This window comes from Westerdykella ornata (genome assembly GCF_010094085.1).
Source record: "Westerdykella ornata strain CBS 379.55 unplaced genomic scaffold EI97scaffold_27, whole genome shotgun sequence".
NCBI classification, from domain to species: Eukaryota; Fungi; Ascomycota; class Dothideomycetes; order Pleosporales; family Sporormiaceae; genus Westerdykella; species Westerdykella ornata.
The window spans coordinates 174,120-196,229 of NW_022986877.1; the positions used below are offsets into that span (position 1 = coordinate 174,120).

Below are 22,110 nucleotides of genomic sequence, written 5' to 3' on the forward strand. Positions count from 1 at the left end.
AAAGCTCGAGAACAGTTTTCCGCTGGAAACGTGTGCTTTGTAAAGTATCTTCGTGAGTGTTGGCCTTCAAAAGAACTGACGTCGCCGAGAAGGTCGGTTGTGTCGAAGTGGTTGAAAGGAGAAGAAGAGAGGAAAACGCGAGAAGGAGGGAATAGGAGGGCAACTAAGCTGTTGCGTCACGCGTACGCGTTGGCAAAATTTACGTCGCGTGTGAGTGAGGACGTGTCGTGTGTAGTGTTGTTGTGGGCGAGACGCGTGCCTGGTGAAAGCCAGGCTCGCTTTCACCGACGGCGGCGCCGATACGTAGGCTTTCGGCATTGGTCTAAGAGAGAGGGGGAAAAGTATGTCTAGGTACAAGGTAGCCGATTGAAGTAGTGTAATTGGGACACAATATATTGTTCTCGTGGGCTGGCTTTCTGTTTCTGGAGAGCAGTCTTGGTGTTCAAGAACATACATAAGTTGATGGACATGTGGGACAGTTACATCCAATTGAGCAAGAGCAGCAGTCAAGCAACCGTTACCTGTATGCATATCACCGTATCACTCATGGTACTAGTGCTAAGGTTCGAGTGGTTGGTATTCTACCACTGTCGAGTCGTCCTGTTAATGACAAGCGCCCGTGGATAGAACTAGAGGCAGTACGGCCTCGATGATTTTCTCAACACTTCAACACTATACACATTTCACAATACAACAGGTTGATCCTGAAGTTGGGGGAGTCTAACTAACTGCGAGGATCTTATTGCAAAAAGGAGCAGGCAATGTCAGTTCTGTGTCGTGGTTCCGTCCCAAGGGGTCCCAGTTTCCTTTTGCCCTACGTCTACCATGGGCAAAACACCAGCTATTGAAGCCCATAGACCCTGCAACAAAGACAGGAGCATGTCCCACGATACCCATTTCCCTTCTCCCTATCTACGATTACTTGATCAGATATATATATATTCGCACGGCTCTCTGCCATGTACGAATGAATACAAAACCCTATTCTCCCAGAGACAAAGACATGTCACACTGAACGCCACAGCATAGCAAACGAGCTTCACCCTGATTCTTCTTCGAGCACGTAAGCCGTGAAGCAGGAATGGAAGCTCTTGAATAACGATGTGCCTAGGCTGATGGCAGTGAGATACGCATTTTGGGGCTATTCGACAATAAAGGTGCTGAAACGATCAAGCAAGGTACTATCTGAAAAAGAAGACACCTACCTACCTAGTGAGCTACGCACCTAGTACCCTCCTGTCAAAACAGGGTTTCCCAAAAAGTAGAAATTGATAGTCCACGTACCATCTCCCCATTCCTTCCTTACCGATCCACCAATACACCAATACACCAAACACGCCCAAACACCCACGACCTCCATCTCAGAAACCCAGAACCCAGTATCCACTGCAACCATTTCCCCTGCCTAACCCCCATCTCCGTCCTCCGTCCGCAAATCCCGAAAAACCGGCACCAGCAAAATCCACCCTACCCTGGCGTCCACGCGTCCTCAGCACCGGCCCCGTTCCTCCACCATCCATCTCCACCCATACCACTATCCCTATCCGCTTGCCAATCCCCACCTAGCCATGCTTGCCCGAGCCCCCCGAGCCCCCCGAGCCCAGCGAGCCCGGCGAGGCTCCACCGTTGCTAACGGCGACCCTTTCCCCCCTGGCAGCCTCCTTCCCAGCGTAAAACTCCTTCTCCTCCTCCCTTCCCTTCTTTCCCACATGGCAGGGTTACCTTAGACACACACACGTGCACGACGCACTACCCGTACTCCACTCACCCACCCATCGAGCTAAATTGGTCACCAAGGTCCGATTGACGCCAGTGGCGGTCCCGATGAATACATGGCTACCCTTGATCATGCTTCAGACAACGGCAGTTCCGTTCCTGAGCGCCGTTACGTGTATCTACTGGTACTGGTAACATCTCGGCGAGGAGCCGGCGAGATGCATGGTCGGGAGTTGTTTTGGCCGACGGAGGGGTTCGGGGTGACTAGTAGGAACTGTGTAGGTGAGTGAGTGAGAGTGAGAGGGATGGATCGAGATCAGTAATTCATAGACAAGATCTGAGCTTCCCTTCCGAGGTGGATGTACAAGTAATTCCCGCCCGACGACAACCTAGGAGCCAGGTAGGTACTCTGGTTGATAGTCGGCATACAGTATATCCCTCCTTATCTCCTCTTATTACCGCGGATCTAACAGCCATACTAAACGCCATCGATCACCCTACTGACTATAGATTCAAACCATGCTAGACCAAGACTACATTCGTAGATGCAAAGCGCAAATGGAAGCCACGATGTAGCATTACTGTGTATATATGTGCGGTCACAGTTCCGCAGTTTTGCTGCGGCATGTTACCGCGTCGGCGTCTTGACGTCATGGATCTCATTAGTCGACACCGCTAGGCGGCACCATTGTAGCCACCACCAAAACACCAAAGATCTAAGAGACACCGAGATGCTCCTAGAGCGGAACTAGTCGAGTTGTCGAGGTTAAGACGACGTCGGGAATGGTATCCAGCAGATCGATTCTTCCTGACTTCTGATTCGGCAGATGATCCAGCGCCGAGCACGTCGAACAAGCAAGTAGAGAGGGATGTATTGTATCTAGCGTTTGATCCCAACGGTGATCTGTCTAGTCATCATCCAGAGAAGAAAGTGTATCTAACAAGTGTGTCGAGTAGAGGCATGGCACATAAGCCGACCTATCCAGAACCTTTTCGAGAGTCCCTATTAAAACGCCCTGCCCGTTACCCAGAGTGGTCTATCAAATGAGCTGCATCAGCACAAACGAGGACGCCTGAAAAACGCAAAACAGAAAGCCGCCGCATTGGAAAACACAAATGAACCGCTCAACACCTCTCCCATGAACATTGGTCGCGACGTGGACTGGAATGAGACCGCCAGGAGCACAACGTAACAAATGTACATGAAGCAGATGGAGCCACCAGGCGGGGGAATCAAGGATCCAGTCCTCGGCGCTCCTATCGAATAAAAGGCACACGCCGAATGCGAGGTCGGATGAAACGAAAACTTTTTGGTGCGCGACAAACCAGAACGCCGGGAAAATGCAAATCAGACGGGATAATGGGATCTAGAGATCTAATGTTGAGATCGAACCAGGTGGTATCATGCGGAGCGCGTGCAATGCTGATGCAAGCGAAAACGCGAGGGAGATAAATTGGTATAACGCTGAAGAACCACAGACCAAACGTCTTAAAACATGGAGGGATCCATGCCGGTCATGCCGGCACCCGCCACGTTGACGTTGAGAGCCTGCAGATTCGCAAGTTGCGCAAGCTTGAGCTCTGGGTTGCAGTTGGGAGCGTGTGCGCGATGGTACTTGAGTCCGTTCAGATTCTTGTATCGTTTTCCGCATGTGTCGCACCGGTAGGGCTTCTCCTTCTCCATGCCGACTGTTCCTGGATAGGGGATCGAGGTCAAGGGGTCCACAATGGAGAAGGTGCCATCCTCGTTCTCCTTGAGTTGCTGGTTCTGATGACCGTGCTGTCCGAGTGTTAGTGAAATGGAGCACAGAGGTTGTGTAAATATAACATACCTGTTTGTGGTACTTCAGGCCGTTCTGGTTCTTGTAGGCCTTCTCGCATCCAATGACTGGACACCTGAAGGGCTTGACTTCCTCGGGGAAAGGCAACTGAGGGATGTTGGCACCCGCCATGATCTGCTGCTCTCGTATCCTCTTGGCCAGATCGCTTTGCTCGGTCGAACTCATCTTCTGGAAGTTGTTGTATGCGGCCTGGAGTTGCTGTTGCGTACAGCCGCCACCATGCTTGCTGAATAAACGCTTTCCCGGCTGGTCGATGGTTCCATCAAACCCCGGCAAGCCATTGACCATGCCATTTCCGAGGTTCATGTTCCCAAAGTTCATAGTATCCATGCCTTGCATGCCTATCATGGGCTGTCCGAAGCCATTGGAGAAGTCCATGTCAAGCTCGGCGGGCGTGCCGGGATGTGATGACTCTGGCGAAGTCAGATTGTTTGTGTTCTGCATGGGTGCGGCGCCGAGGGTTGGGGTGTTCACAGAGGACACGGTAGGATTATTCTGCAGTCCAAACTGTTGAGAGGTGGCAGGGGTGCTGGGAGTCGAGGTGCGCAAGCCTTGATGCTGCTGCATATTGGCCAAGTTGACGTTGAGTTGCTGCAGTTGGCTCTGGTTCTGGTTGAATTGCGACTGAGATTGTTGAGGGGTGAGTGCAGGCGTCTCCTGGATCGGTGCCAGGCCGTCCATGTTCGTGTTGACGTCGTCCATCTCCATGTTGTCCAAGCCGTCCATGTCCTGGACGGTCGACAGGTTGCTTCGGCTGAAGGAACCGAGCCTCTGCGGCCTGAAGCCTCCCATCGAGTTCTGCCTTGGATGGAAACCGAGCTGCGTCTGCATTGCCGGCTCGCCTTGGGTCTGCATTTGGCTGGCGGAGGTTGCTCCAGCGGAGGCACCTGATGTGGGTGGCAGTCCGCCGTTGCCGGACTGGGTGGCACGCGGCGGAGGCGCATTGGCATGCACCTCTTCGAAATGCTGCAGCAAATCGTGTAGCGAGGCGAGGGTGAGGCCGCAACAGGTGAAATCCTTCATAAAGGCGGCTTCCATCTTGGGCAGATAGGAAGAGGAGTGGAAGGAGGGCGAGTTGTTGAACTGGGCCGGAGAGGTGCCGGTCATCATGACACTGTTCGATGCGCATTAGTACTGCTCCACGGCAGGCGGTTGTGCAATCAGAGATACTTACTCATCTCGGATCCAAGAACCGACAGAGACGCCACCCCAGCTCATGCCACCGGCGAAGCTTCCCATCCCCATGTTGCTCTCCCTTCGAGGCCTATCCTTCATGGAGATGGGTCGAGCTCCGCTCCCAAAGAAGGAGGAGCCGAGGCCATTGCTTATGGAACCGTGACGACCGCCTATGCTCGGGCGGGCATCGAGGAAGTCGGGGGCGGCGGAATGAGGCGGATTGGGAGTGGCGCTGGCATCGCGGCTGGCATTCGCCTTGGCCTCCTGCAGCGCAAACGTGAGATTGGAGGTCTGGTTCTGCGGAGGCGAGGAGGAGTTGACGCGCGGAGGGGTGATGTCTATGGGAGTTGCCGCCTGAGCCATGTTGGGCAGGGGCAGCCGCTGCCGGGGGCTTTCGGGGAAGAGGGGGAAGGTGCAGTCGTCTGCAGCGTCTTCGAAGAGAAGGTCGGTGTCGGAGAGTTGGGGGGGCAGGGGACCCAGCTCGTGGGGCTTGCGATACCAGGAGAAGAGGAGGTCGTCCCTCTTATGACGACCAAAGTGAGGAGAGGCGGCCTGGGTCACCGGGGTCGAGACGGGCGTCGAGTCTGCGGTTGAGGAGGGCTCGGGGTTGGTGGAGTTGGGCGAGTGGCAGAGGGGTGGCGGGGTCTCGAGGGAATCCAGCGTGAAGGATTGCTAGGTAGGGCTGGCGACGGTGATACCGAGTGCGATGGGGGAACAGCGACGTCGCGGCGGGCGGGCTGGGAGCGCAACTTTGCGTGTGTTCAGCTGGTGTTGTCTGGTAGGGAGCGACAGAGCGACAGGATGCGCTTCGGAGGCACACGGCGTTGGATGGGCAGCGTCGTGGAGAAATGATGGAGGGGACTTGTACAACAAAATGGAAGGGAGACTTGGGGCAATCCGAGGGCGCCGTTGGGACAGGTCGTTGGGATAAATGTCGAGGGGCGGTGACGGAGTGGTCGATGGACCAGCCGGGTAAGTCTCCCGGGTGGCAGCCAATCAGCTGAGGGCGGCCAAGCGGTCAAGGGGACTCCCTGGCCCAAGTGTGAGAGACGGGGATGGCTCGGATGCTACAGTACAGCGAAACGATGAGGAGCAGGTCGCCATGTCGAGGGAACAGTGTTGTTATATATATAAGTTATGCTGCTCGTGGTCGTTGGTCGGGGTGGTGGGAGAAGATGAGTGTTGGGTTGAGAATGGAAACAGGTATGATCAAGAAGATGACAAGAGGTACAACAGAATAGGCGTTTGTGGTTCTGGGGTACTGTGGTGTGCCTTCAAGGGAAGATGGATGCGAGAGGGATCCTGCCGATAATACTGTGTACTGTGGTACATCCGGAGTACCTCCACCGTAGAGCCATCTAAGGCCAAGTTATATTTTTATTCTCATTGTCATGATCATAATACTGTATGTTCATCGATGCAGCTGCTCACTGATGTCGCTCGCCCTCCACGGCCGGCCCAGGGTTCCCAAGGTTGATGATTCACCGCGATTACGGAGCTACGCCCGGCCCAGGAAGGCGCGCCTCAAAAGAGCAGCATCCCCTAACGTAAAGTTACAGGCGTGGCGTCCGCTTCAATCCCCCTCCCAACTTCGCCTTCGCCGGTCTTGTCCCTCAAATCTCCCAGCCCATGCCCACGCCCAAAAACCACAACCATCGACATTATAAACAACATCCTACTAAGTCCAAACGCTTGCTTCTAAAAGGCTGCTCCACTCCTTCTCCTCCCTTCACAGAACCTTGTTGGAACAAGCTTGGTGAGTCGGTGGGACTGTCCCCCACGTGGCGCCGAGGCAACGCGAAGGCCACGCAGGTGAGACGGTGCAGGGCTTCTCCCTGTTCGCTGCATCATGTCGCCTCCATAACCTTTCGCGGGGCGCCGAAAGAACACCCCTCTCCCCCTTGCCCCAGGCAAGTTGCTGTGGTACATCGCCGATACCTCCCAGTCTACCACAGTACCGAGTGTAGCAAGTACACCAACAACAAACCTCCAAAACGGAGAGCTGCTTGCTCCACACCCCCATTGTTGATCCTCAACTCATCAATTGCTGCACCGCTTTCGCCATTGACCTGTCCCAAGAACCCACTGCGCAGCTCCCCTCCATTCGCCCGTCCCATAGATCATCATCATTGCCTACTGTACTTTTACCACCACGACCATAGGTAGACAATCATCTCATCAACTGCCCAACAATCTCGATGATCGCGGCTCTGCAATCTGCCTATCTGCCACTCTCCTTCTACAGCTCCCCGGGTTCCCCCATCTGTCCGTCTTCATCAAACTGGCGTCGAGGTCCCCCTGTGATTGGCACCAACCGTGACGTATTGCTCGCTTCGCCTTCACCCACCATCCTCACATGCCTTCGTTTCGGGGCTGGAAATGCTGTTGAAGTTCTACCAGTCTCTATTATTGTACCTCGAACACACAGTAGGTAGACTAGTACCTTTTCCAGTCCGGCACCAAACTTGGTACTTATTTCCAGCGACCGGCTGTGTCCGGAGCCCTCGTGACTATTTTTCCGAAAGCCGACCTTCACACAAAAGCCATATTACCAGGCCAATCAGTACGCACCATCCCACTGGACATCGAAAACGGTCCCTTGAAGCAATTGGCTAAGAAGTAGCAGCTGCATCTACCGTAACTCCTACGCCCCACGCCCATTCGCCTGAATGCTGAAGCAAGTAGGTATCGTTACTCTTAGGCGGCCGATGTTACACGAGGATATTCTCCAAAAGTCGCCCGTCATTCAGGTACACTCGGGATGCATCCACGCGGTGGATTCTGTTTGATGGACACATTCCGAGGCGTCGGCCGAGGACGGACTTGGGACGGACATTGCAACAGGTACCACAGTACTGTGTCAGTCTACACAGGAAACGCAGACCGCTCGTGCCGCAGACTTCTGCCGAGGGACAGATCATCCCACGCTTTCACAAGTATTTAAGCCACTGAACGCAATTCCAGGTTGACCTGCGCCACAGCCGCTGAGGTGGATCTAGCCGTGATAGGCTAGCTCCATTTTGCCTGACCGACCCCTTGCGAACGCCGCTCAAAGTTTTGTTGAACCTCAAACATGCGCACACGACACAACATCCTGTGTCTGTCCTTACAGGTCAGACTGCAGAGCACATACCACATCCTTACCGTTCTTCGAGGTCACGGCCCAACGCCCAATCTTCAGGGTCCCCGAGGGTGGGGACGGGTACGGAGTACCGCATCCAGCAGAGTGGCTCTCCGCCGGACGGCATCCATTTCAAGTAGGTAATGGTTATGAAACCGACCAGACGGCGTGACAGCAAGAACTCCCACGGTTTCAAGATCTGCCTCATGGTCAATTCACCGCTCCAACTGCCAAAACGCGTCTTGTTGAACGTCTCAGGGTACGCCTGTCACCTTGTGGTGGGCCCCGGAGATTATTTTGGTGTGAACCGCGGCTCCATGTGCGCTGTCCTTGTAGCGTATTGGATACCTACATACTGTGTATATATCCACCAAAGTCCAGATCCCTCTTCTCCAGTATGTAAGGTAGTAATCAGCTCTACCTACATACTACTAGCTAAGCTGTCGACTTTTCAGCTTGGTAAACACAGGGTCGGGACTTCGCCGAGAGAGAAGGCGGACCGCGGTCCATCAGACTCAGGTTCCTGGCTAGCATTGATGACCAACAGTGCCACATCGCCTCCGCTGGTTCCTGCATATGGACCCGCTCTCTGCAAAGAAGCCCAATTCTCGAGCTTCGTCTCGTGGGTCCGCCTAGCTTCGGCAAGCTCCCCTGCAAGTCGCAGCTTTGAGTAGCTGTAGTCACAAAATCCTCCATGTACCGGTACGCCTGGAGCTTGTTTTGACTTCCTCTCAGCTTCCATACTGCTGACACGATATTCACTATAGCCAAGAATGTCATTTCCATCTCGTGCTTCGTCCTCTGCGTCTTGCGAAAATCCCACGTCTCCACACCTTCTTCAAGGTGCTTGCTCAGCCTGGACACTGAATGATCTGGAATATCCCGTTCCTGAGCTGGATCAGGCATTGCCCCGTCTTGGACCCTCCGAGGTCTCCCGAGACAAAGACTACCAACACTGCTGCATACGCAGCTGAGGCAGCGAAGACCTCGGCTCTTCGTGCATTCGTCAAAGTGGCCACACTGAGCGCGAAAAGAAGCGTATACATGGCCACCAGCCCGAGCTTTGCGTTGGAATCCGTCACGGCGTGGAGGCTAATGATGGCGCCTATCAAGAGGATTGCGGCGGCGATCATACTAATCGTCCCTACCGTCCGGGCAACGGTACGATGTTTGTAGACAGTGGTCCTGTCTAAAGGATCGTTGGATTCCCGTCTTCTGAAAGCCCAATGGTCCTGAAGCAGCTTAGATAGGACATCCTCCTCCTTGGCCTTGCGGAGTGCAACGAGGTCGGTGGGGTCGGAGAGAAAGTCCTTAGCTCGTCCACTGATAATGGGCATCGACTGCATGTCTGCGCTTTTGAACGCGCGACCTTCCAGATAATCTCGGAAGGTTAGAAGCACGCGAGTACTGGGCGTTTGGAGTTCGGCCAGTTGCGCTTGAAGGAGGAGCGTCTCGTCTATGGCTTCGTTAGAAGGAGGCCTGGACTGGTCATGTCTGCGCTTTCCGCTCACGTACAGTACTCCCTGAGCACCTTCCTCAACTCCTCCAACTTCTCCACCGTCTTCTTCTCGCCCCTCTGCTTATCTCCGGCATACTTCATCAACGTCTCCCACCTTCTCAACGACTGCCGAGCTTCCAAGTCATCGCTTCTCCTCGCGTCTTCATCCAATTCGTCCAACTCCTTCTCCAACGCAATCAGCCGACTCTGAAGGTGCAAGAGATTCCTCGCTCCCAGTCGTCCGAATTTTCGAAACACGAGGGCTTCATTGTCGGGGTCGCGAGCGATCCAGGCTGCCAGGGCGGGGTACCCGTCGCGAAGGGTGCCCAGCTCCACGTCACCGGGGGTTTTTGGCGATGGCATTGCCATCGTTCAATGTCGTTGTGGGAGTTCCGTGGGCGTGCAAGTTTCCATCTCGAAGTATGGAAAATGAACAGCAAAGGTGATGTCCATCCTTAAAGGTATCTTGGAAATAGTGGGCGCAAGGCTGACGGCTGAATGCTGCAGTTCATCACGAGGCAAGGCATGCATGATGTGGCTTGCTCAGCCCCTCGACCCTTTCCTTCTTCTCCGTTTCTCACCGGTTTCGACATTGTCTTGCTGCACACACAACCACATCAAAACGACCGTCTTGCATAACTGCGACGAGGTGCCCCCTCCCAGCCCGGGAGTTTCCCAGGGCAGCAGAGCCTTCGTCTTGTGTCCGCCCACTTGCCGTGTGCGACTATTCTTCTCGTCGCTCGCCAGCCCGACTATTCTTTGACCATTCCTTTTCAGCCTCAATGTCTCATGTCGTCGTCAACCGGAGAGTGTCCTGAGTCAATCGCCCGAACTGCACCTTGACCATTGCAAACAGCCCCTCCAACCGATTTTTGGAGGCATAGTTCGTCACCATGCGTTTCTCCCGGAAGGAGGAATTCAGGAGACAGTTGGAGAGACCAGCCTTCATCGCTGGAAATGGGGATGAGTGGGAAGGCAGGACAAATGAGATTGGTGCCGAAGAAGGTGCAAAAAGTCCAGGACATCGACAGAACCATGAAGATTCTGGGTCACAGGAGCAAGTTGGACCAATCTCCCCCGAGGACCACTCTGGCGTGATTTCATCCGTGGATGCCTTGTTGGACGATTACCGCGCCGTTGCACTGTATTCTCATAGGACGACTGAAGGGTTGTATAAACATCTTCGGAGAAAGGTTATGTCTGGATTCAGCCAACTTGACGACGAGGGAACAACTTCCCAAGTGCCTAGCATCGAAAGGTCGGCTAATGAGGCGTTGGGTGTCGTCCACAATGAGCCTTGCAACGCGGACGGCCAGCAAAGTCCACCGGACAATACCATCGGCTCCAGCCCTAACGAAGTAGCCCACCACCCTTTGAAACATCCAGAGGTGGTTTCCGAATCGGATCATATGAGAGTTTGCGACGCTGGGACAAGGACTGCGGATGTTATCAGTCACCTCAATACAGACATCGAGCCGGCGTCTGACCAGTCCTGTGCCGCCGCGCAAGAGAACGCAAGGGTTAATGCCGACTTCTGGACCACGTACGTCACTCAGCCCTTCACCCTCCTGCTCTTGGGGAGTTTTGAGTTGCTGACAAGATCAAATTGTAAGGACGCTATTGAGTGAACTGATAGTACACGATGATGTCCTTATCCAGCAAACGGCGTTGAGAGGACTGATCGATCACATGGCATTTCATAGTAACCGTAGCATATACAACACGCTCAACGTGTTGCTGAATGCCCCAGGCGACTGTCAGTTGACGCGATTTGAACTTAACTGCCATCAAACTGACTGTATCTAGCCTTTCTTTCCTGGGCGACCGTTTCGCGTCGCTCCTTGAAGTTCGACAATGCAGACGATGACGAGGTCCTGGCCAAGCTGAAAAGACTCGTGGAGCAATTGGAGAGTCCGTTTGACTTCGTTCGACTGCAGGGACTCCACGGCTTGAACAATGCTAAAAGGGCTCTGGATGATTGGTTTGTCGCAAAGACGCTTTACCCTCTATTACAAAGTCTGTGATCTCCTTTTGTATCTGCTTGTATTGCATCTAACCAGATTACAGTCTCATTAGGCAAAACACCGAATCCAACTGTCAGAGCAGTGTACTATTCTCTCAAGTCCTACGCGGAGGATTACTACACGCTCTACACTCAGCTAAAAGATGATCAAGCTTATCGGAATCTTCTCACTTCGTCCCTCCTCGACAATAGCACTCCTTTGCGTGAGCGGCGCAGAATCGTGGAGGAACCTAGCAATACTGGAAGAATTTCGGAACATGACATACTTCTTCAATTACGTATTCTAGGAAGCTCGTTAAGCACAAAAGTGAGCGGAATTCTCCACCCAATAGTCAATGCGGTTACTAGTAAGTTTACGCTACGCTCGCTTTTGCGTTGCTACTAACCCTCATACCAGCGATACTGTCGCAATCTCCCGACGATGACTTCAGACATGGCATGCATTGGCTCTTCAATGCATACAATCTTGGCTATGAAGAAGTGTCGACTTCGCAAATATCCTTGAGGAGGAAAGCCGATTTCCATTGTTACATCGTCAACTTCCCGAAGCCGATGATAAACCCCGGAAATCGCAACATCCATCGTCCCGATATCAACGCTCATAAAACCCTTGAGATACCCAGTATATCCGGAAATGGGCACTTCGTCGACGGTTGCAAGGTTTTCGAGATACCAAGTGTTCTCGGAAGTGGGCACCTTGTCAATGCGCTGGGGGATTATTGTGCAAAAAGAAACTTCATGAAAGAGGAGTATGCAAAGCAACTGCGTCTGCAGATCGACCGGCAGGCTACTTCGAGTGTCACCATTGGAAGTGGGAAGCAGGTCGTTACTACAGGAGTAGTAAAAACGTCTTTTCGATTTAAGGATGAGAAACATGAGTATTCCTTACTCTTCCATATCTTGCCGAGTTGTGTGCACGACGTGATCCTCGGAAAAGGATTCCTCAAGATCACCAAAACCTTCTCGAACCTTGCCAACAAGGCTCGCCGCGTCAAGGAACGCCTAATGAAGGGGATGCCTCTGCGTCATCTCCTGTATTTGGGCGAGTCTGCTCCCCGTTTTCAGGGGCTCATCAACGGCGTTCCACAAGAGGCGCTCGCGGACTCTGGCTCCAAGGTCATGGTTATGGACGAGAATTATGCTGAAGAGATGGGATTGCGCATAGTCAGGGGCAGCAATCACCAAACTCGATTAAGGTTTGCTGATGGCTCTACCTCGCTTACCTCTGGCATGGCTTTAGGCGTGGAGTGGGAGTTTGGACGAGGGGGGGTCAGTGACCGGTTCCTACTCGACTTTCACATTCTGAAAAATGCACCGGCGAATGTTATTCTCAGCGACCAATTTCTTTTCGGCACGGAAGCATTCTCACACTATGAGTGCTTCCTGGTTGATGACGATGACGAGGACGACGACGAAGCTTTCTTTTTTGCTATAGATGTTGATGAGACAAGTCCTGGTCAAGGCAAGTTTTTGCGCTCATTGACCACTTCACGGCTAACCATCTTCTATATGTAGTCCATTTGGATATGTCCTCGTTATCCAACAAGCAGCACGCCGAAACCGTCCTCCGCGGCGAAAAGGAAGACGAGATCGCGAATCTCCCGCGACACCAGCAGGCCGAAGCTTGGAGACGAGAACTAGAGCGCCGAGGGCGGTGGGAGCAAGACTTTGCCGCGCTTCAGCTTTGTCTCTCGACATTGATGCAGACAAATTCTACCTCGTTGTCGTCTTCGTCATCCAGCACCAGTGGGGCTTCAGCTCAGCTCCTGATACCGGTTCCTACAACGATTACGAAGGCGAATACGGCTGGCATGAAGCGTCCGAAATGGCGGTTGAAGTTTAGGCGGAAAAGCTCGACGTGAGCGGTCACCTGGGTGCAGAGCTGCAATCAGTTACGGCTGGGCAAAGATGTAGTGCTTATTAAAAAGGAGATAAGAGCAAAGTTAAAGGGCTTTTAGAGAGGCTGTGTTCCTAACCAGTATGAAGTACAGTAAGTAGGAGACTCTGCACGCACCTGCTTGGCTGATTCGACTTGGCTGGTCTTCTTATTCCTTACTCGGATTACATTTCTTGGGCAACGACGTGGCGGTCAATAACCCCTTCTTTCTTTCTACTTTGCTTGGCTCCTCTCCTTTTTTCCCCCCCCCTTTTTCAGGCTTGATTTTCAGGCTTTCCTTGCAATTGGTTCCGATGCGAGAGATGCGTATACCCCAAATGAGTGATGACATTGAGATTTATCGGAATATGATCGTTTGGTTAGCGTGGCGCACTTTTACATTGAGAGTAGGAAAAAGCTTCGGGTACAAGGGTGTTTTCGAAAAGGTCCGAATCTCCGATTATTTCCTAGAATATGTGGCCTGGTTTGGTTTATTCTGTGCATGCATGTGTTAGACGTGCAGAGCTGGGGAGGTCTGTCCATCGCAAAGCGGGGAGAGATGGCCGGGAGACCCTTTCCCAAGTGAGAGTTTTGGAAAAGCGCCTAGTCATGGGCAGCGAGTCGAAGCTCTGGAGAAATGGGACGCAATCTCTACTCCAGGGCCAAAGACCATCGTTAAGGCTTATTATGGTCGAGAGACAGACAGCAGGTCCACAAACTTCCAAGCAAGAAACTTCCATCCTCATCGAATTATAACAGGGCCACTACCCAACCCTAGAAAAGTACTCAGCCTAGTACACAAAATACGCCTGCGTCAACGGCAGCGTCTCCGCCGGCTCGGCTGTACACCACATTCCATCGGCCTCGACCCTGTACGTCTCGGGATCGACCTTCATCCGCGGCCGCGTGTCGTTGAGCTTCATGTCCTTCTTCCCAATGTTCCTGCAATTCCTGACAGGCTCAATGCGTTTCCTCAGGCCGTACGAGGCGATGGCGCCCGAGGCGATGGAGGCCTGCGACACAAAGGTGATGCTGCTCTGGGGTACGAGGGGCGCGAACATGGGACGCATGATGACGGGTTCGACGGTGGGGATGGAAGCGTTGGGGTCGCCCTGTTGTTCATTGTGTCAGTCATCTCTCTCCTTCGTCCTTCGAGCATTTTTGTACACTTGAACCTACCATCTGCGCCCAGGCGCAAAACCCACTCTTGACCACCAACTTGGGCTTGACGCCAAAGTTCGCCGGACTCCACAGCACCAGGTCCGCCACCTTGCCCACCTCGACGCTGCCAATCACGTGCGCCATGCCCTGCGCAATCGCCGGATTGATCGTGTACTTTGCAATGTACCGCTTCACCCTAAAGTTATCCGCGCCCGTGCCTTCATCCTCCTTCAGGGTGCCCCGCTGCACCTTATTCTTGTGCGCGGTGTTCCACGTCCGCAAGATGACCTCGCCGCATCGACCCATGGCCTGCGAGTCCGACGACATCATGGAGATGGCGCCGAGGTCGTGCAGGACGTCCTCGGCGGCGATGGTCTCGGCGCGGATGCGCGATTCGGCAAAGGCGACGTCCTCGGGGATGTTCTTGGAGAGGTGGTGGCAGACCATGAGCATGTCGAGGTGTTCGTCGAGCGTGTTGCGCGTGTAGGGGCGGGTTGGGTTCGTCGACGAGGGGAGCACATTGTCGTGCTCGACGACGCTGATGATGTCCGGGGCGTGGCCGCCGCCGGCGCCTTCGGTGTGGTACGTGTGGATGGTTCGGTTTTTGAAGGCCTGGATCGTCTGCTCGACGAAGCCGGATTCGTTGAGCGTGTCCGTGTGGATCAAGGTCTGGATGTCGTATTCGTCGCAGACGGAGAGGCAGGCGTCGATGGCGGCCGGGGTGCTGCCCCAGTCTTCGTGCAGTTTGAGGCCGCATGCGCCGGCTTCGGCTTGTTCTTGGAGGGGAAGCCGTTCGGCGTCGTTGCCTTTGCCTGTGATGCCGTAGTTGAGGGGCAGGGAGTCGACGGCTTGGAGCATTTGCTTGATGTGTGTTTTGCCTGGGGTGCAGGTGGTTGCGTTGGAGCCGGTGCTGGGAGTGAGTTAGCAAGATATGTTACATTTGAGGCCGAGTTCTAGCAACCTTGGTCCCGTCCCACCTCCCAGCATCGTTGTGATGCCAGACGCAATAGCCTCGTACGCTTGCTGAGGGCAGATGAGGTGGATATGCGTATCGAGGCCACCCGCAGTGACGATGCTGCCTTCTCCTGCAATCGCATCCGTGCAGCTTCCGACAATCATGTTCGGGTCCACTCCGTCCATAACATCCGGGTTTCCCGCTTTGCCAATCCCTACGATGTTGCCGTTCTTGATTCCGATATCCGCCTTGTAGATGCCGCTCCAGTCCACAATCAAAGCATTCGTGATGACGGTGTCCAAGCATTCAGTATCCGATACTCCTGCCGCCTGCCCCATGCCGTCTCTTAGGGTTTTACCTCCTCCGAAAGAGCACTCGTCACCATACTTGGTCATATCCCTCTCAACCTTGATCCACAGATCCGTGGCTCCTAGTCTGACAAGGTCGCCTGTCGTGGGGCCAAACATGCTGATATATGCCTGCCGCTCCATCGTGCAAATATCAATGTGGGCCATATCACCTAAGGGTTCCGGTGCGTGCAAGAATCCGCCAGCCGCCAACTTCTCCAGGATGTCTGAGGCGATGGAGGCGTCTTCAATGAAGCCGGATGCGATCCTGTTTCCGCCCTTGATGACCTTGTTCCCAGCAATTTGCACCAACGTGACGGTCCTGGTGTCGCCTGGTTCGAAGCGTACCGATGTGCCTGCTGGGATGTCGAGGCGGTATCCATGCGCTCGTACGCGATCGAACTGCAGTTGGGGATTCGTCTCGACGAAGTGGTAATGCGAACCAACCTAGGAAAACGACTTAGCCTCGTATCGGTAGAGAGCGCATGACCCGCACCTGAATTGGCCGGTCGCCCATGCTCTTGACTGTAAGCCTGATTCTCTTCCTTCCCTCATTCAACTTGATTCTGCCCGCCTCCCCCTTGACAGCCACTACCGCGCCAGGCTGATTCTTGCTCTCATATACACTCGCTTCCGGAAGAGGGAATATATCGTTCGAAGGTACAGGGAGGAAGGAGCCATACAATGCTTTCTGCAGGTCACCATCATCGGTGCAGATAGGGTGGTGCACTGTCACAAGGTACGTCCCAGAGGGAAACGTGCCCTCGACCATCAACTCGGCCAGCGACGAGACGACGGAGGGCAAGACGTGGCGGCGACCCAGCATCGTCTTGCCAATCGCCATGAGATCCGCGACTGTGTGGTTTCCATCGCGAATAAGCTGGGATGGGTAAGAACAGGGGGATAGTTCGGGCGGAACGAGGAGTTACTTCTTGGAGATTGTTCGCGATGAGCGCCTCGTTGTGTCAGTATCTGTCTCTGTCAACAGGTGATTGTTGCTTACAGTAGCCTCCGCATGGTTCAGTTTGACGCCTCGAGCAAGTCGTCGCTGGGCGAGCAAGCCAAGCTGCGATATGACAAGCTTGTCAAGCTGTCCAAAACGGGTTAGCGAAAAGACGCTTGAGAAGCTTGTGTACCAGCGGTAGCTATGGTGGCAGTACTGACTTCCTTGGGACAGAGCTCCATCTTTGACGGAAGAGTTGGTGTCGCTCGTAAACTATCGGACCGTTTAAGCGCACAAAAGAAACGTGCCTCATGGAAGTGTGGAGGACTTGTAACGCTCGAATGTGAATGTCTTCTTCAATTCGCTCTTGCAGGGTTTGCTGGCGGGGCAGCGATAAGGATATTGATAAGGCATAACAGAAACATTCAAATAGCGATCACGGGTTAGTGTTTCAGCCGTGAAAAGACAGAACTAGGATATACTATAGTAATTCCCCAACAATGGTCTAACCGATGCAGCAGAAATGGAGGCAGTCCGTAAAGAAGACAAGTCACGCGTAGACGATCCGACGCCGTATGGACAGAGTGAAAGTCCATTTCCACGAGAACTCCCAGATTCTGCAATGATCTTTGTATTAAAAGCTATGGAATATTCATCGGGCCTTCCCATTGGAGCATTTTCGGGACTACTGTGTATATTGTATACCACAGTAGAGAGTGGGTGGCTTTAGATCGTGATGGCGCAGGTGGCTAGTAAAGTGTGGCTGCGGAACCCTTGCGGGACTGACACTCGACCTCAACGACTCCTCATGACCAATTCTCCGAATCAAAGATGAAACACTACCGATTCACTCTATCGGAACCTATTTCACGTACTTTAAGACTATATGCGCCCCGCAATGCACCTAGCTGACGACGCGTGTGCACCCATCACCACGAGGCCTTGTCCAATCGTCAAGGATGCCAGTGCCCAATATTGCCCCCGGCAAATTATCAAGGACTTGCAAGCCGCAATCCCGACGCTTCCAGATGAATAAAAGATTGAAACCCCCTCCGTCATTTGATGATCATCTGCCCACTCCACTCTCTGATCAAGTGGTTCTTCTTAGGGGTTTCGTAAAAGCAGCGAGTCAGCCAATCATGTAGCCTCTCAAAGATTGAGTGAATTGAGGAATGAGGCAGTTGTTATGAGAGCAAGAGTTAAGGGAATCCAGGTACCAGGCTCTGACCTCTTTCGATCGGAACGGCGGCTGGAAAGTGTGGAGAAGATGCCTGCCCTGATCGTCGCCAAATCTCTCATGGCGGTGTATAACTACGAGCAGTCGGTTCCCGCTTCCAGACCTGTTCTGGCGTCGACTGCGATTCAACTGTGGTTCACCGCCAGTGAATGACCAACCTCTCCTAACCCACCTTTCCTCAACCCACCTTTCCTCAACCCACCTTCTCTCAACCAACCTTTCCTGCCCAACATGCTCCTCTCCCTGAAGAACTTGGCCCTCCTGGCACTGATCACGGGCGCCGCATCCGTCGAGGCTCAGAAGACCGGCAGGACGACTCGTTACTGGGATTGCTGCAAAGGATCATGTGGTTGGTCGGGAAAGGCCGCAGTCAACCAGCCCATCACCAGCTGTGACAAGAACGATAACCCGTTGTCGAACATGGCCGCAAAGAATGGGTGCGAGGCTGGCGGGCAAGCCTACATGTCAGATCCATCCTTCAACCCAACCTCGTCTGCTCATCACTCACCAAGTTCACCAGGTGCACGAACCAGTCGCCGTGGCAGGTCTCCGAGAACTTGTCGTACGGTTTCGCCGCCGTTAAGCTTGCCGGTGGGAATGAGGCTAGCTGGTGCTGTGCCTGCTACAAGTATGCCAAATACGCGATTACTGGATCATGAAGAACTCTTTGCTAAGTCATGTACAGACTGACATTCACAACCGGGCCCGCAAAGGGGAAGCAAATGATTGTCCAGGCCACCAACACCGGTGGCGATCTCGGACAGAACCACTTCGATCTCGCCATGCCCGGCGGTGGCGTTGGACTCTTCAATGGCTGCACGAACCAATGGGGAGCGCCGCCCAACGGCTGGGGCAAGCAGTATGGCGGTATCTCCTCGCGCTCCGAGTGCGACAGCTTCCCCGAGAAGCTCAAGCCAGGATGCTACTGGCGCTTCGATTTCTTTCAGAACTCAGATAATCCAGACGTCACGTTCGAGGAAGTCGTATGCCCCAAGGCGATCACGGATCGGTCTGGCTGCATTCGCAACGGGCAGACGCCGACTTAGGGGATTGATGGCACATATGTTCCCCAGGCCACATCGGCGCCGATTCCCAAGCATTGAAGGCGGATTGGTACAGGGATCTTGAGCAAGAGATGACGATGACTCGTGGAGAACACACTATGTATATATGAGCAGTCGAAAAATCACAGCCGCTTTCATGCGCAGGTTCTGTTTCTCACAGCGAGTTATGGTGTATGTCGAGCTGTCGACCGACATTGACTAAGGACCTGTTCCTATATGGCTCAAGAGCATCAGAAATTAACTGTCGAGCGGAGATAGCAAGGGCACAGGGTCGCCCAGAAAATCACAGGGCCCATGATCACGTTCTTCAGGAGGACGAGCCTGATAAAAACTGCCCAGAGTGTAGAGGAGAGACACCCCCGGAGTCGCCGTGATTAAGGAGTTCTGCGAACATCTCCTGCTCCACTATGCCTCCCCAAGGATATTTCCGCGCTCTCTGCTTGGCCTTTTCTATGGCTTTTGGACGAGGAATGAAGTTCCTAGTAATCAATCATGTAGTTGTGCATACGCTTGCAACGGTTCCGCCTTACCAATTCCCCTGTGCCCGACTAGCGAGATAGACGAAGTGTGGAATCTGTGACAGGTCCTCCTCAGGTAACCGCCCCTTGACACCTATGTCGAAGAGGAAATACACATATACATCCTTATCAGAGTCGAAGTTCGGAGGGATGTGGCAAGCATCATACCCGTCGGGTTGAATTTGGTTACGGAAGTCTCGCGAGAGTACGCTGGAACAGAACGCTTGCCCTAAAGTAACATGTCTGCGAAGAAGGTCGCCCTCGATGTCAGTGACTTTGACGTATACAGCGACTCGACATGAGGTGTCGTCGCTCATGGCCATCAGATAGACGGTTCCGTTACGAGGGAAGACTGTTGGGATGGATTGCAGGGTGGAGTAAGCGGTGTTTAAGGAACTTTACCGTGAATGGAAGAAGCTAACCGTAAAAGGCTAAAGCAAAGGCGGCTACCAATTGACTAGTGGGTTCCATGGTCCTCCTCAACCTTGACGCCCATCCATCGCGAGCTCCAACAATTGCAAAACGGTCAATAGTCGTGGTCATTTGTCCTACTCCGTACACCATCTGTCTTCCCTTCATCGCGGGGTTTCGACTTCTCCTGCCGTTGTTCCCTGGTTGATGGTTCGAAGCAGGTGGTCCTTGGCATCTTCGGATGACAATGGTCAACAAAGAGGCAAATTAATAAGGAGCGCCCTGGCCGCTGTCAGCGTTCGTTGTCAACCTCGGCCATGGCGTCCTGTTACCTCCCGCCTACTTCATCCATCACTACCTCATTTGCTTTGCCTCCCGGATCACAGTCTTCTCGATTAGACCGAGCTGCGTGGACGTTGTAACATGCGACAACCTGGATGGTTGGCCTCGCTAACCCACGATGGAGACAAACCGCCGTTTCTTCTCAAGACTAGGAGCTCGAACGCGTTTATTATCGGCACCATTGCTTTGGCGGTATTCACCGACATCTTCCTCTATGGAGTCATTGTTCCCGTCGTTCCATTTGCATTAGAGCAGAAGCTGAACGTCACGCAAGAACGAGGTAATGGCAGTGGATTGAAAATTTCAGGCTAAGCATATTGATAACGCATAGTGCAACACTGGGTGTCTGTTCTCATAGCCATATATGGTGCCTCCCTTCTCGCGTTCTCACCAATTTGCGGGTGGCTTGCGGACCATACTTCGTCGCGTCGATCTTCACTGCTTTTAGGCTTGCTGGCTCTGTTGGGCTCTACTGTTCTCTTGAACCTGGGTAGCAATGTTGGTGTATTTGTAGCTGGAAGAATCCTACAGGGAGCTTCGGCTGCGGTAGTGTAAGTCCCCAGGATGCGGAAGAGGCTATTGCTGACATTGCCTAGATGGACAGTAGGACTTGCATTGCTGGCAGACACGGTTCCTCAGGCCCATCTTGCTCAAGCGATGGGCTACGTCAGCTTGGCTATGACCCTAGGCATCCTTGTTGGACCGTTGCTGGGCGGTGTTGTTTTTGATCGCGGGGGGTACGACGCTGTGTTTGGCATGTGCTACGGGTTGATCGGCCTCGATATCGTTCTCCGAGTTCTCCTTATCGAGAAGAAGACTGCTGCTCAGTGGGATCCGAACGCCAGTGGAAGAGTTAGGGAAATTGGTGGAGTTTCCTCTTCAACAGAACGACGGACAGGGCCTGAGCTTGTCTCGGAAGAGCAATGTATCCGGACGACAGAAGCGCTTGCCAACCTAGAGAAGGGCCACTCATCAGTTCCCCAACCCAGCACATCAGACATCAATCCGACGCCAAACGGTATAAGCACCGATTCTGAACGCCAAAGATTGCGTGACCGGCTTCCACCCATCCTTTCGCTGCTTTACTCTCGCCGTCTCCTCGCAGCGCTGTTCGCTTCTATCATACAAGCTGCTCTGATCACAGCATTCGACGGAGTCCTGACGATCCACGCTGCTCGAATCTTTGGTTGGACTGCCACCGGCGCTGCCCTACTATTCCTGCCTATAGTAATACCGACGTTTCTAGCTCCTCTCGCTGGGATGTTGAGCGATCGCATTGGCGGCCGTTTTCCTGCCTCTATAGGTTTCCTTCTGGCAACGGTTCCTCTCGTGTGTCTCCGGTTCGTCGAGGAGAACTCCATCAAAGATAAGATTCTCTTGTGCGCCATGCTGGCGCTCATTGGCTTGACACTCACTTTTACCTTTCCACCATTGATGGCTGAGATATCCGGTGTTGTGGAGACGAAAGAGAAAAAGCTGCTTGCAAGCGGGAAGAAAGGGTATGGCAAAGGAGGAGCCTATGCTCAGGCGTATGCCTTGTTTAATGTCGCTTTTGCTGCTGGATGCATGATTGGACCACTGATTGCTGGAGCTATTGTGGAAGAGCAAGGTTGGGGGACAATGGGTTGGGTGTTGGGCCTTTTGAGCGGGATTACCTCAGTTCCCGTGTTTCTTTGGCTCGGAGGATGGATTTTCACCCGTGTGTGAGGTTCGCGATATGCATGCTTCAAGATTTGCGTGTCTGCCAAATCTTGAGCAAATTCATGTATAGATTCGATCCACCAAAACCACAGTAGATGGTATCTAATTTAACACGTTTCATGTCGAAAAAAGTCATTCACTGTGTAGACATCTCTATGCTTACCTAGGTACCTCACTGGC

At 53.3% G+C, this 22,110-nt stretch overlaps 10 protein-coding genes across 10 annotated transcripts; 6 read left to right on the top strand and 4 right to left on the bottom strand.

Moving 5' to 3' along the window:
• Window positions 1-3,205: 3,205 nt before the first annotated feature.
• EI97DRAFT_461094 (uncharacterized protein) lies at window positions 3,206-6,395 on the bottom strand (the record flags this gene model as incomplete). Its single annotated transcript, XM_033801168.1, has 4 exons — window positions 3,206-3,496; window positions 3,549-4,671; window positions 4,732-5,378; window positions 6,291-6,395. The coding sequence occupies 4 exons, from the start codon at window positions 6,393-6,395 to the stop codon at window positions 3,206-3,208; spliced, it is 2,166 nt and encodes a 721-aa protein (XP_033650970.1).
• A 402-nt stretch (window positions 6,396-6,797) lies between these two features.
• Window positions 6,798-7,897, top strand: EI97DRAFT_157917 (uncharacterized protein). Its single transcript, XM_033793302.1, has 4 exons — window positions 6,798-7,160; window positions 7,216-7,296; window positions 7,360-7,370; window positions 7,419-7,897. Exons 1-4 carry the CDS (start codon window positions 6,932-6,934, stop codon window positions 7,683-7,685), a joined length of 588 nt encoding a protein of 195 aa, XP_033650971.1. The 5' UTR covers window positions 6,798-6,931; the 3' UTR covers window positions 7,686-7,897.
• On the top strand, window positions 7,826-8,846 carry EI97DRAFT_158014 (uncharacterized protein). The gene has a single exon (XM_033793305.1). It carries the CDS (start codon window positions 7,998-8,000, stop codon window positions 8,526-8,528), a length of 531 nt encoding a protein of 176 aa, XP_033650972.1. The 5' UTR covers window positions 7,826-7,997; the 3' UTR covers window positions 8,529-8,846.
• EI97DRAFT_461095 (uncharacterized protein) lies at window positions 8,706-9,721 on the bottom strand (the record flags this gene model as incomplete). The annotated part of the gene is made up of 2 exons (XM_033801169.1): window positions 8,706-9,310; window positions 9,370-9,721. The coding sequence occupies 2 exons, from the start codon at window positions 9,719-9,721 to the stop codon at window positions 8,706-8,708; spliced, it is 957 nt and encodes a 318-aa protein (XP_033650973.1).
• Window positions 9,722-9,850: 129 nt separating this feature from the next.
• EI97DRAFT_157901 (uncharacterized protein) lies at window positions 9,851-11,108 on the top strand. Its single transcript, XM_033793301.1, has one exon. It carries the CDS (start codon window positions 10,246-10,248, stop codon window positions 10,978-10,980), a length of 735 nt encoding a protein of 244 aa, XP_033650974.1. The 5' UTR covers window positions 9,851-10,245; the 3' UTR covers window positions 10,981-11,108.
• On the top strand, window positions 10,905-13,481 carry EI97DRAFT_157975 (uncharacterized protein). The gene is made up of 5 exons (XM_033793304.1): window positions 10,905-11,108; window positions 11,159-11,368; window positions 11,420-11,722; window positions 11,773-12,837; window positions 12,891-13,481. The coding sequence occupies exons 1-5, from the start codon at window positions 11,042-11,044 to the stop codon at window positions 13,235-13,237; spliced, it is 1,992 nt and encodes a 663-aa protein (XP_033650975.1). The 5' UTR covers window positions 10,905-11,041; the 3' UTR covers window positions 13,238-13,481.
• A 210-nt stretch (window positions 13,482-13,691) lies between these two features.
• On the bottom strand, window positions 13,692-16,985 carry EI97DRAFT_436092 (urease). Its single transcript, XM_033799020.1, has 7 exons — window positions 16,879-16,985; window positions 16,718-16,804; window positions 16,644-16,670; window positions 16,211-16,594; window positions 15,374-16,161; window positions 14,431-15,322; window positions 13,692-14,363 (listed from the first exon to the last, which is right to left on the bottom strand). Exons 1-7 carry the CDS (start codon window positions 16,897-16,899, stop codon window positions 14,043-14,045), a joined length of 2,520 nt encoding a protein of 839 aa, XP_033650976.1. The 5' UTR covers window positions 16,900-16,985; the 3' UTR covers window positions 13,692-14,042.
• Window positions 16,986-17,964: 979 nt separating this feature from the next.
• Window positions 17,965-19,089, top strand: EI97DRAFT_157928 (endoglucanase-5). Its single transcript, XM_033793303.1, has 3 exons — window positions 17,965-18,358; window positions 18,415-18,522; window positions 18,580-19,089. The coding sequence occupies exons 1-3, from the start codon at window positions 18,126-18,128 to the stop codon at window positions 18,938-18,940; spliced, it is 702 nt and encodes a 233-aa protein (XP_033650977.1). The 5' UTR covers window positions 17,965-18,125; the 3' UTR covers window positions 18,941-19,089.
• Window positions 19,090-19,265: 176 nt separating this feature from the next.
• EI97DRAFT_461099 (uncharacterized protein) lies at window positions 19,266-19,793 on the bottom strand (the record flags this gene model as incomplete). The annotated part of the gene is made up of 2 exons (XM_033801170.1): window positions 19,266-19,437; window positions 19,489-19,793. 2 exons carry the CDS (start codon window positions 19,791-19,793, stop codon window positions 19,266-19,268), a joined length of 477 nt encoding a protein of 158 aa, XP_033650978.1.
• Window positions 19,794-19,978: 185 nt separating this feature from the next.
• Window positions 19,979-22,056, top strand: EI97DRAFT_436095 (MFS general substrate transporter). The gene is made up of 3 exons (XM_033799021.1): window positions 19,979-20,509; window positions 20,561-20,780; window positions 20,826-22,056. Exons 1-3 carry the CDS (start codon window positions 20,311-20,313, stop codon window positions 21,934-21,936), a joined length of 1,530 nt encoding a protein of 509 aa, XP_033650979.1. The 5' UTR covers window positions 19,979-20,310; the 3' UTR covers window positions 21,937-22,056.
• The last annotated feature ends 54 nt before the right edge of the window (window positions 22,057-22,110 follow it).

What these genes read in the sequence shown, in the direction of transcription:
- EI97DRAFT_157975 (XM_033793304.1), top strand. Translation starts at nt 11,042, where the DNA reads ATGGCATTTCATAGTAACCGTAGCATATACAACACGCTCAACGTGTTG. An exon ending in GCTGAATGCCCCAGGCGACT is followed by an intron (nt 11,109 to 11,158) that starts GTCAGTTGACGC and finishes GACTGTATCTAG; the next exon opens with CCTTTCTTTCCTGGGCGACC. An exon ending in TGAGACAAGTCCTGGTCAAG is followed by an intron (nt 12,838 to 12,890) that starts GCAAGTTTTTGC and finishes TTCTATATGTAG; the next exon opens with TCCATTTGGATATGTCCTCG.
- EI97DRAFT_157928 (XM_033793303.1), top strand. Translation starts at nt 18,126, where the DNA reads ATGCTCCTCTCCCTGAAGAACTTGGCCCTCCTGGCACTGATCACGGGC. An exon ending in GCTGGCGGGCAAGCCTACAT is followed by an intron (nt 18,359 to 18,414) that starts GTCAGATCCATC and finishes CAAGTTCACCAG; the next exon opens with GTGCACGAACCAGTCGCCGT. An exon ending in TGGTGCTGTGCCTGCTACAA is followed by an intron (nt 18,523 to 18,579) that starts GTATGCCAAATA and finishes AGTCATGTACAG; the next exon opens with ACTGACATTCACAACCGGGC.
- EI97DRAFT_158014 (XM_033793305.1), top strand. Translation starts at nt 7,998, where the DNA reads ATGGTTATGAAACCGACCAGACGGCGTGACAGCAAGAACTCCCACGGT.
- EI97DRAFT_157917 (XM_033793302.1), top strand. Translation starts at nt 6,932, where the DNA reads ATGATCGCGGCTCTGCAATCTGCCTATCTGCCACTCTCCTTCTACAGC. An exon ending in TATTGTACCTCGAACACACA is followed by an intron (nt 7,161 to 7,215) that starts GTAGGTAGACTA and finishes ACTTATTTCCAG; the next exon opens with CGACCGGCTGTGTCCGGAGC.
- EI97DRAFT_157901 (XM_033793301.1), top strand. Translation starts at nt 10,246, where the DNA reads ATGCGTTTCTCCCGGAAGGAGGAATTCAGGAGACAGTTGGAGAGACCA.
- EI97DRAFT_436092 (XM_033799020.1), bottom strand. Translation starts at nt 16,899, where the DNA reads ATGGAGCTCTGTCCCAAGGAA. An exon ending in TGGGCGACCGGCCAATTCAG is followed by an intron (nt 16,162 to 16,210) that starts GTGCGGGTCATG and finishes TCGTTTTCCTAG; the next exon opens with GTTGGTTCGCATTACCACTT. An exon ending in TTTGCGCCTGGGCGCAGATG is followed by an intron (nt 14,364 to 14,430) that starts GTAGGTTCAAGT and finishes AATGAACAACAG; the next exon opens with GGCGACCCCAACGCTTCCAT.
- EI97DRAFT_436095 (XM_033799021.1), top strand. Translation starts at nt 20,311, where the DNA reads ATGCGACAACCTGGATGGTTGGCCTCGCTAACCCACGATGGAGACAAA. An exon ending in GAACGTCACGCAAGAACGAG is followed by an intron (nt 20,510 to 20,560) that starts GTAATGGCAGTG and finishes GATAACGCATAG; the next exon opens with TGCAACACTGGGTGTCTGTT. An exon ending in GGAGCTTCGGCTGCGGTAGT is followed by an intron (nt 20,781 to 20,825) that starts GTAAGTCCCCAG and finishes GACATTGCCTAG; the next exon opens with ATGGACAGTAGGACTTGCAT.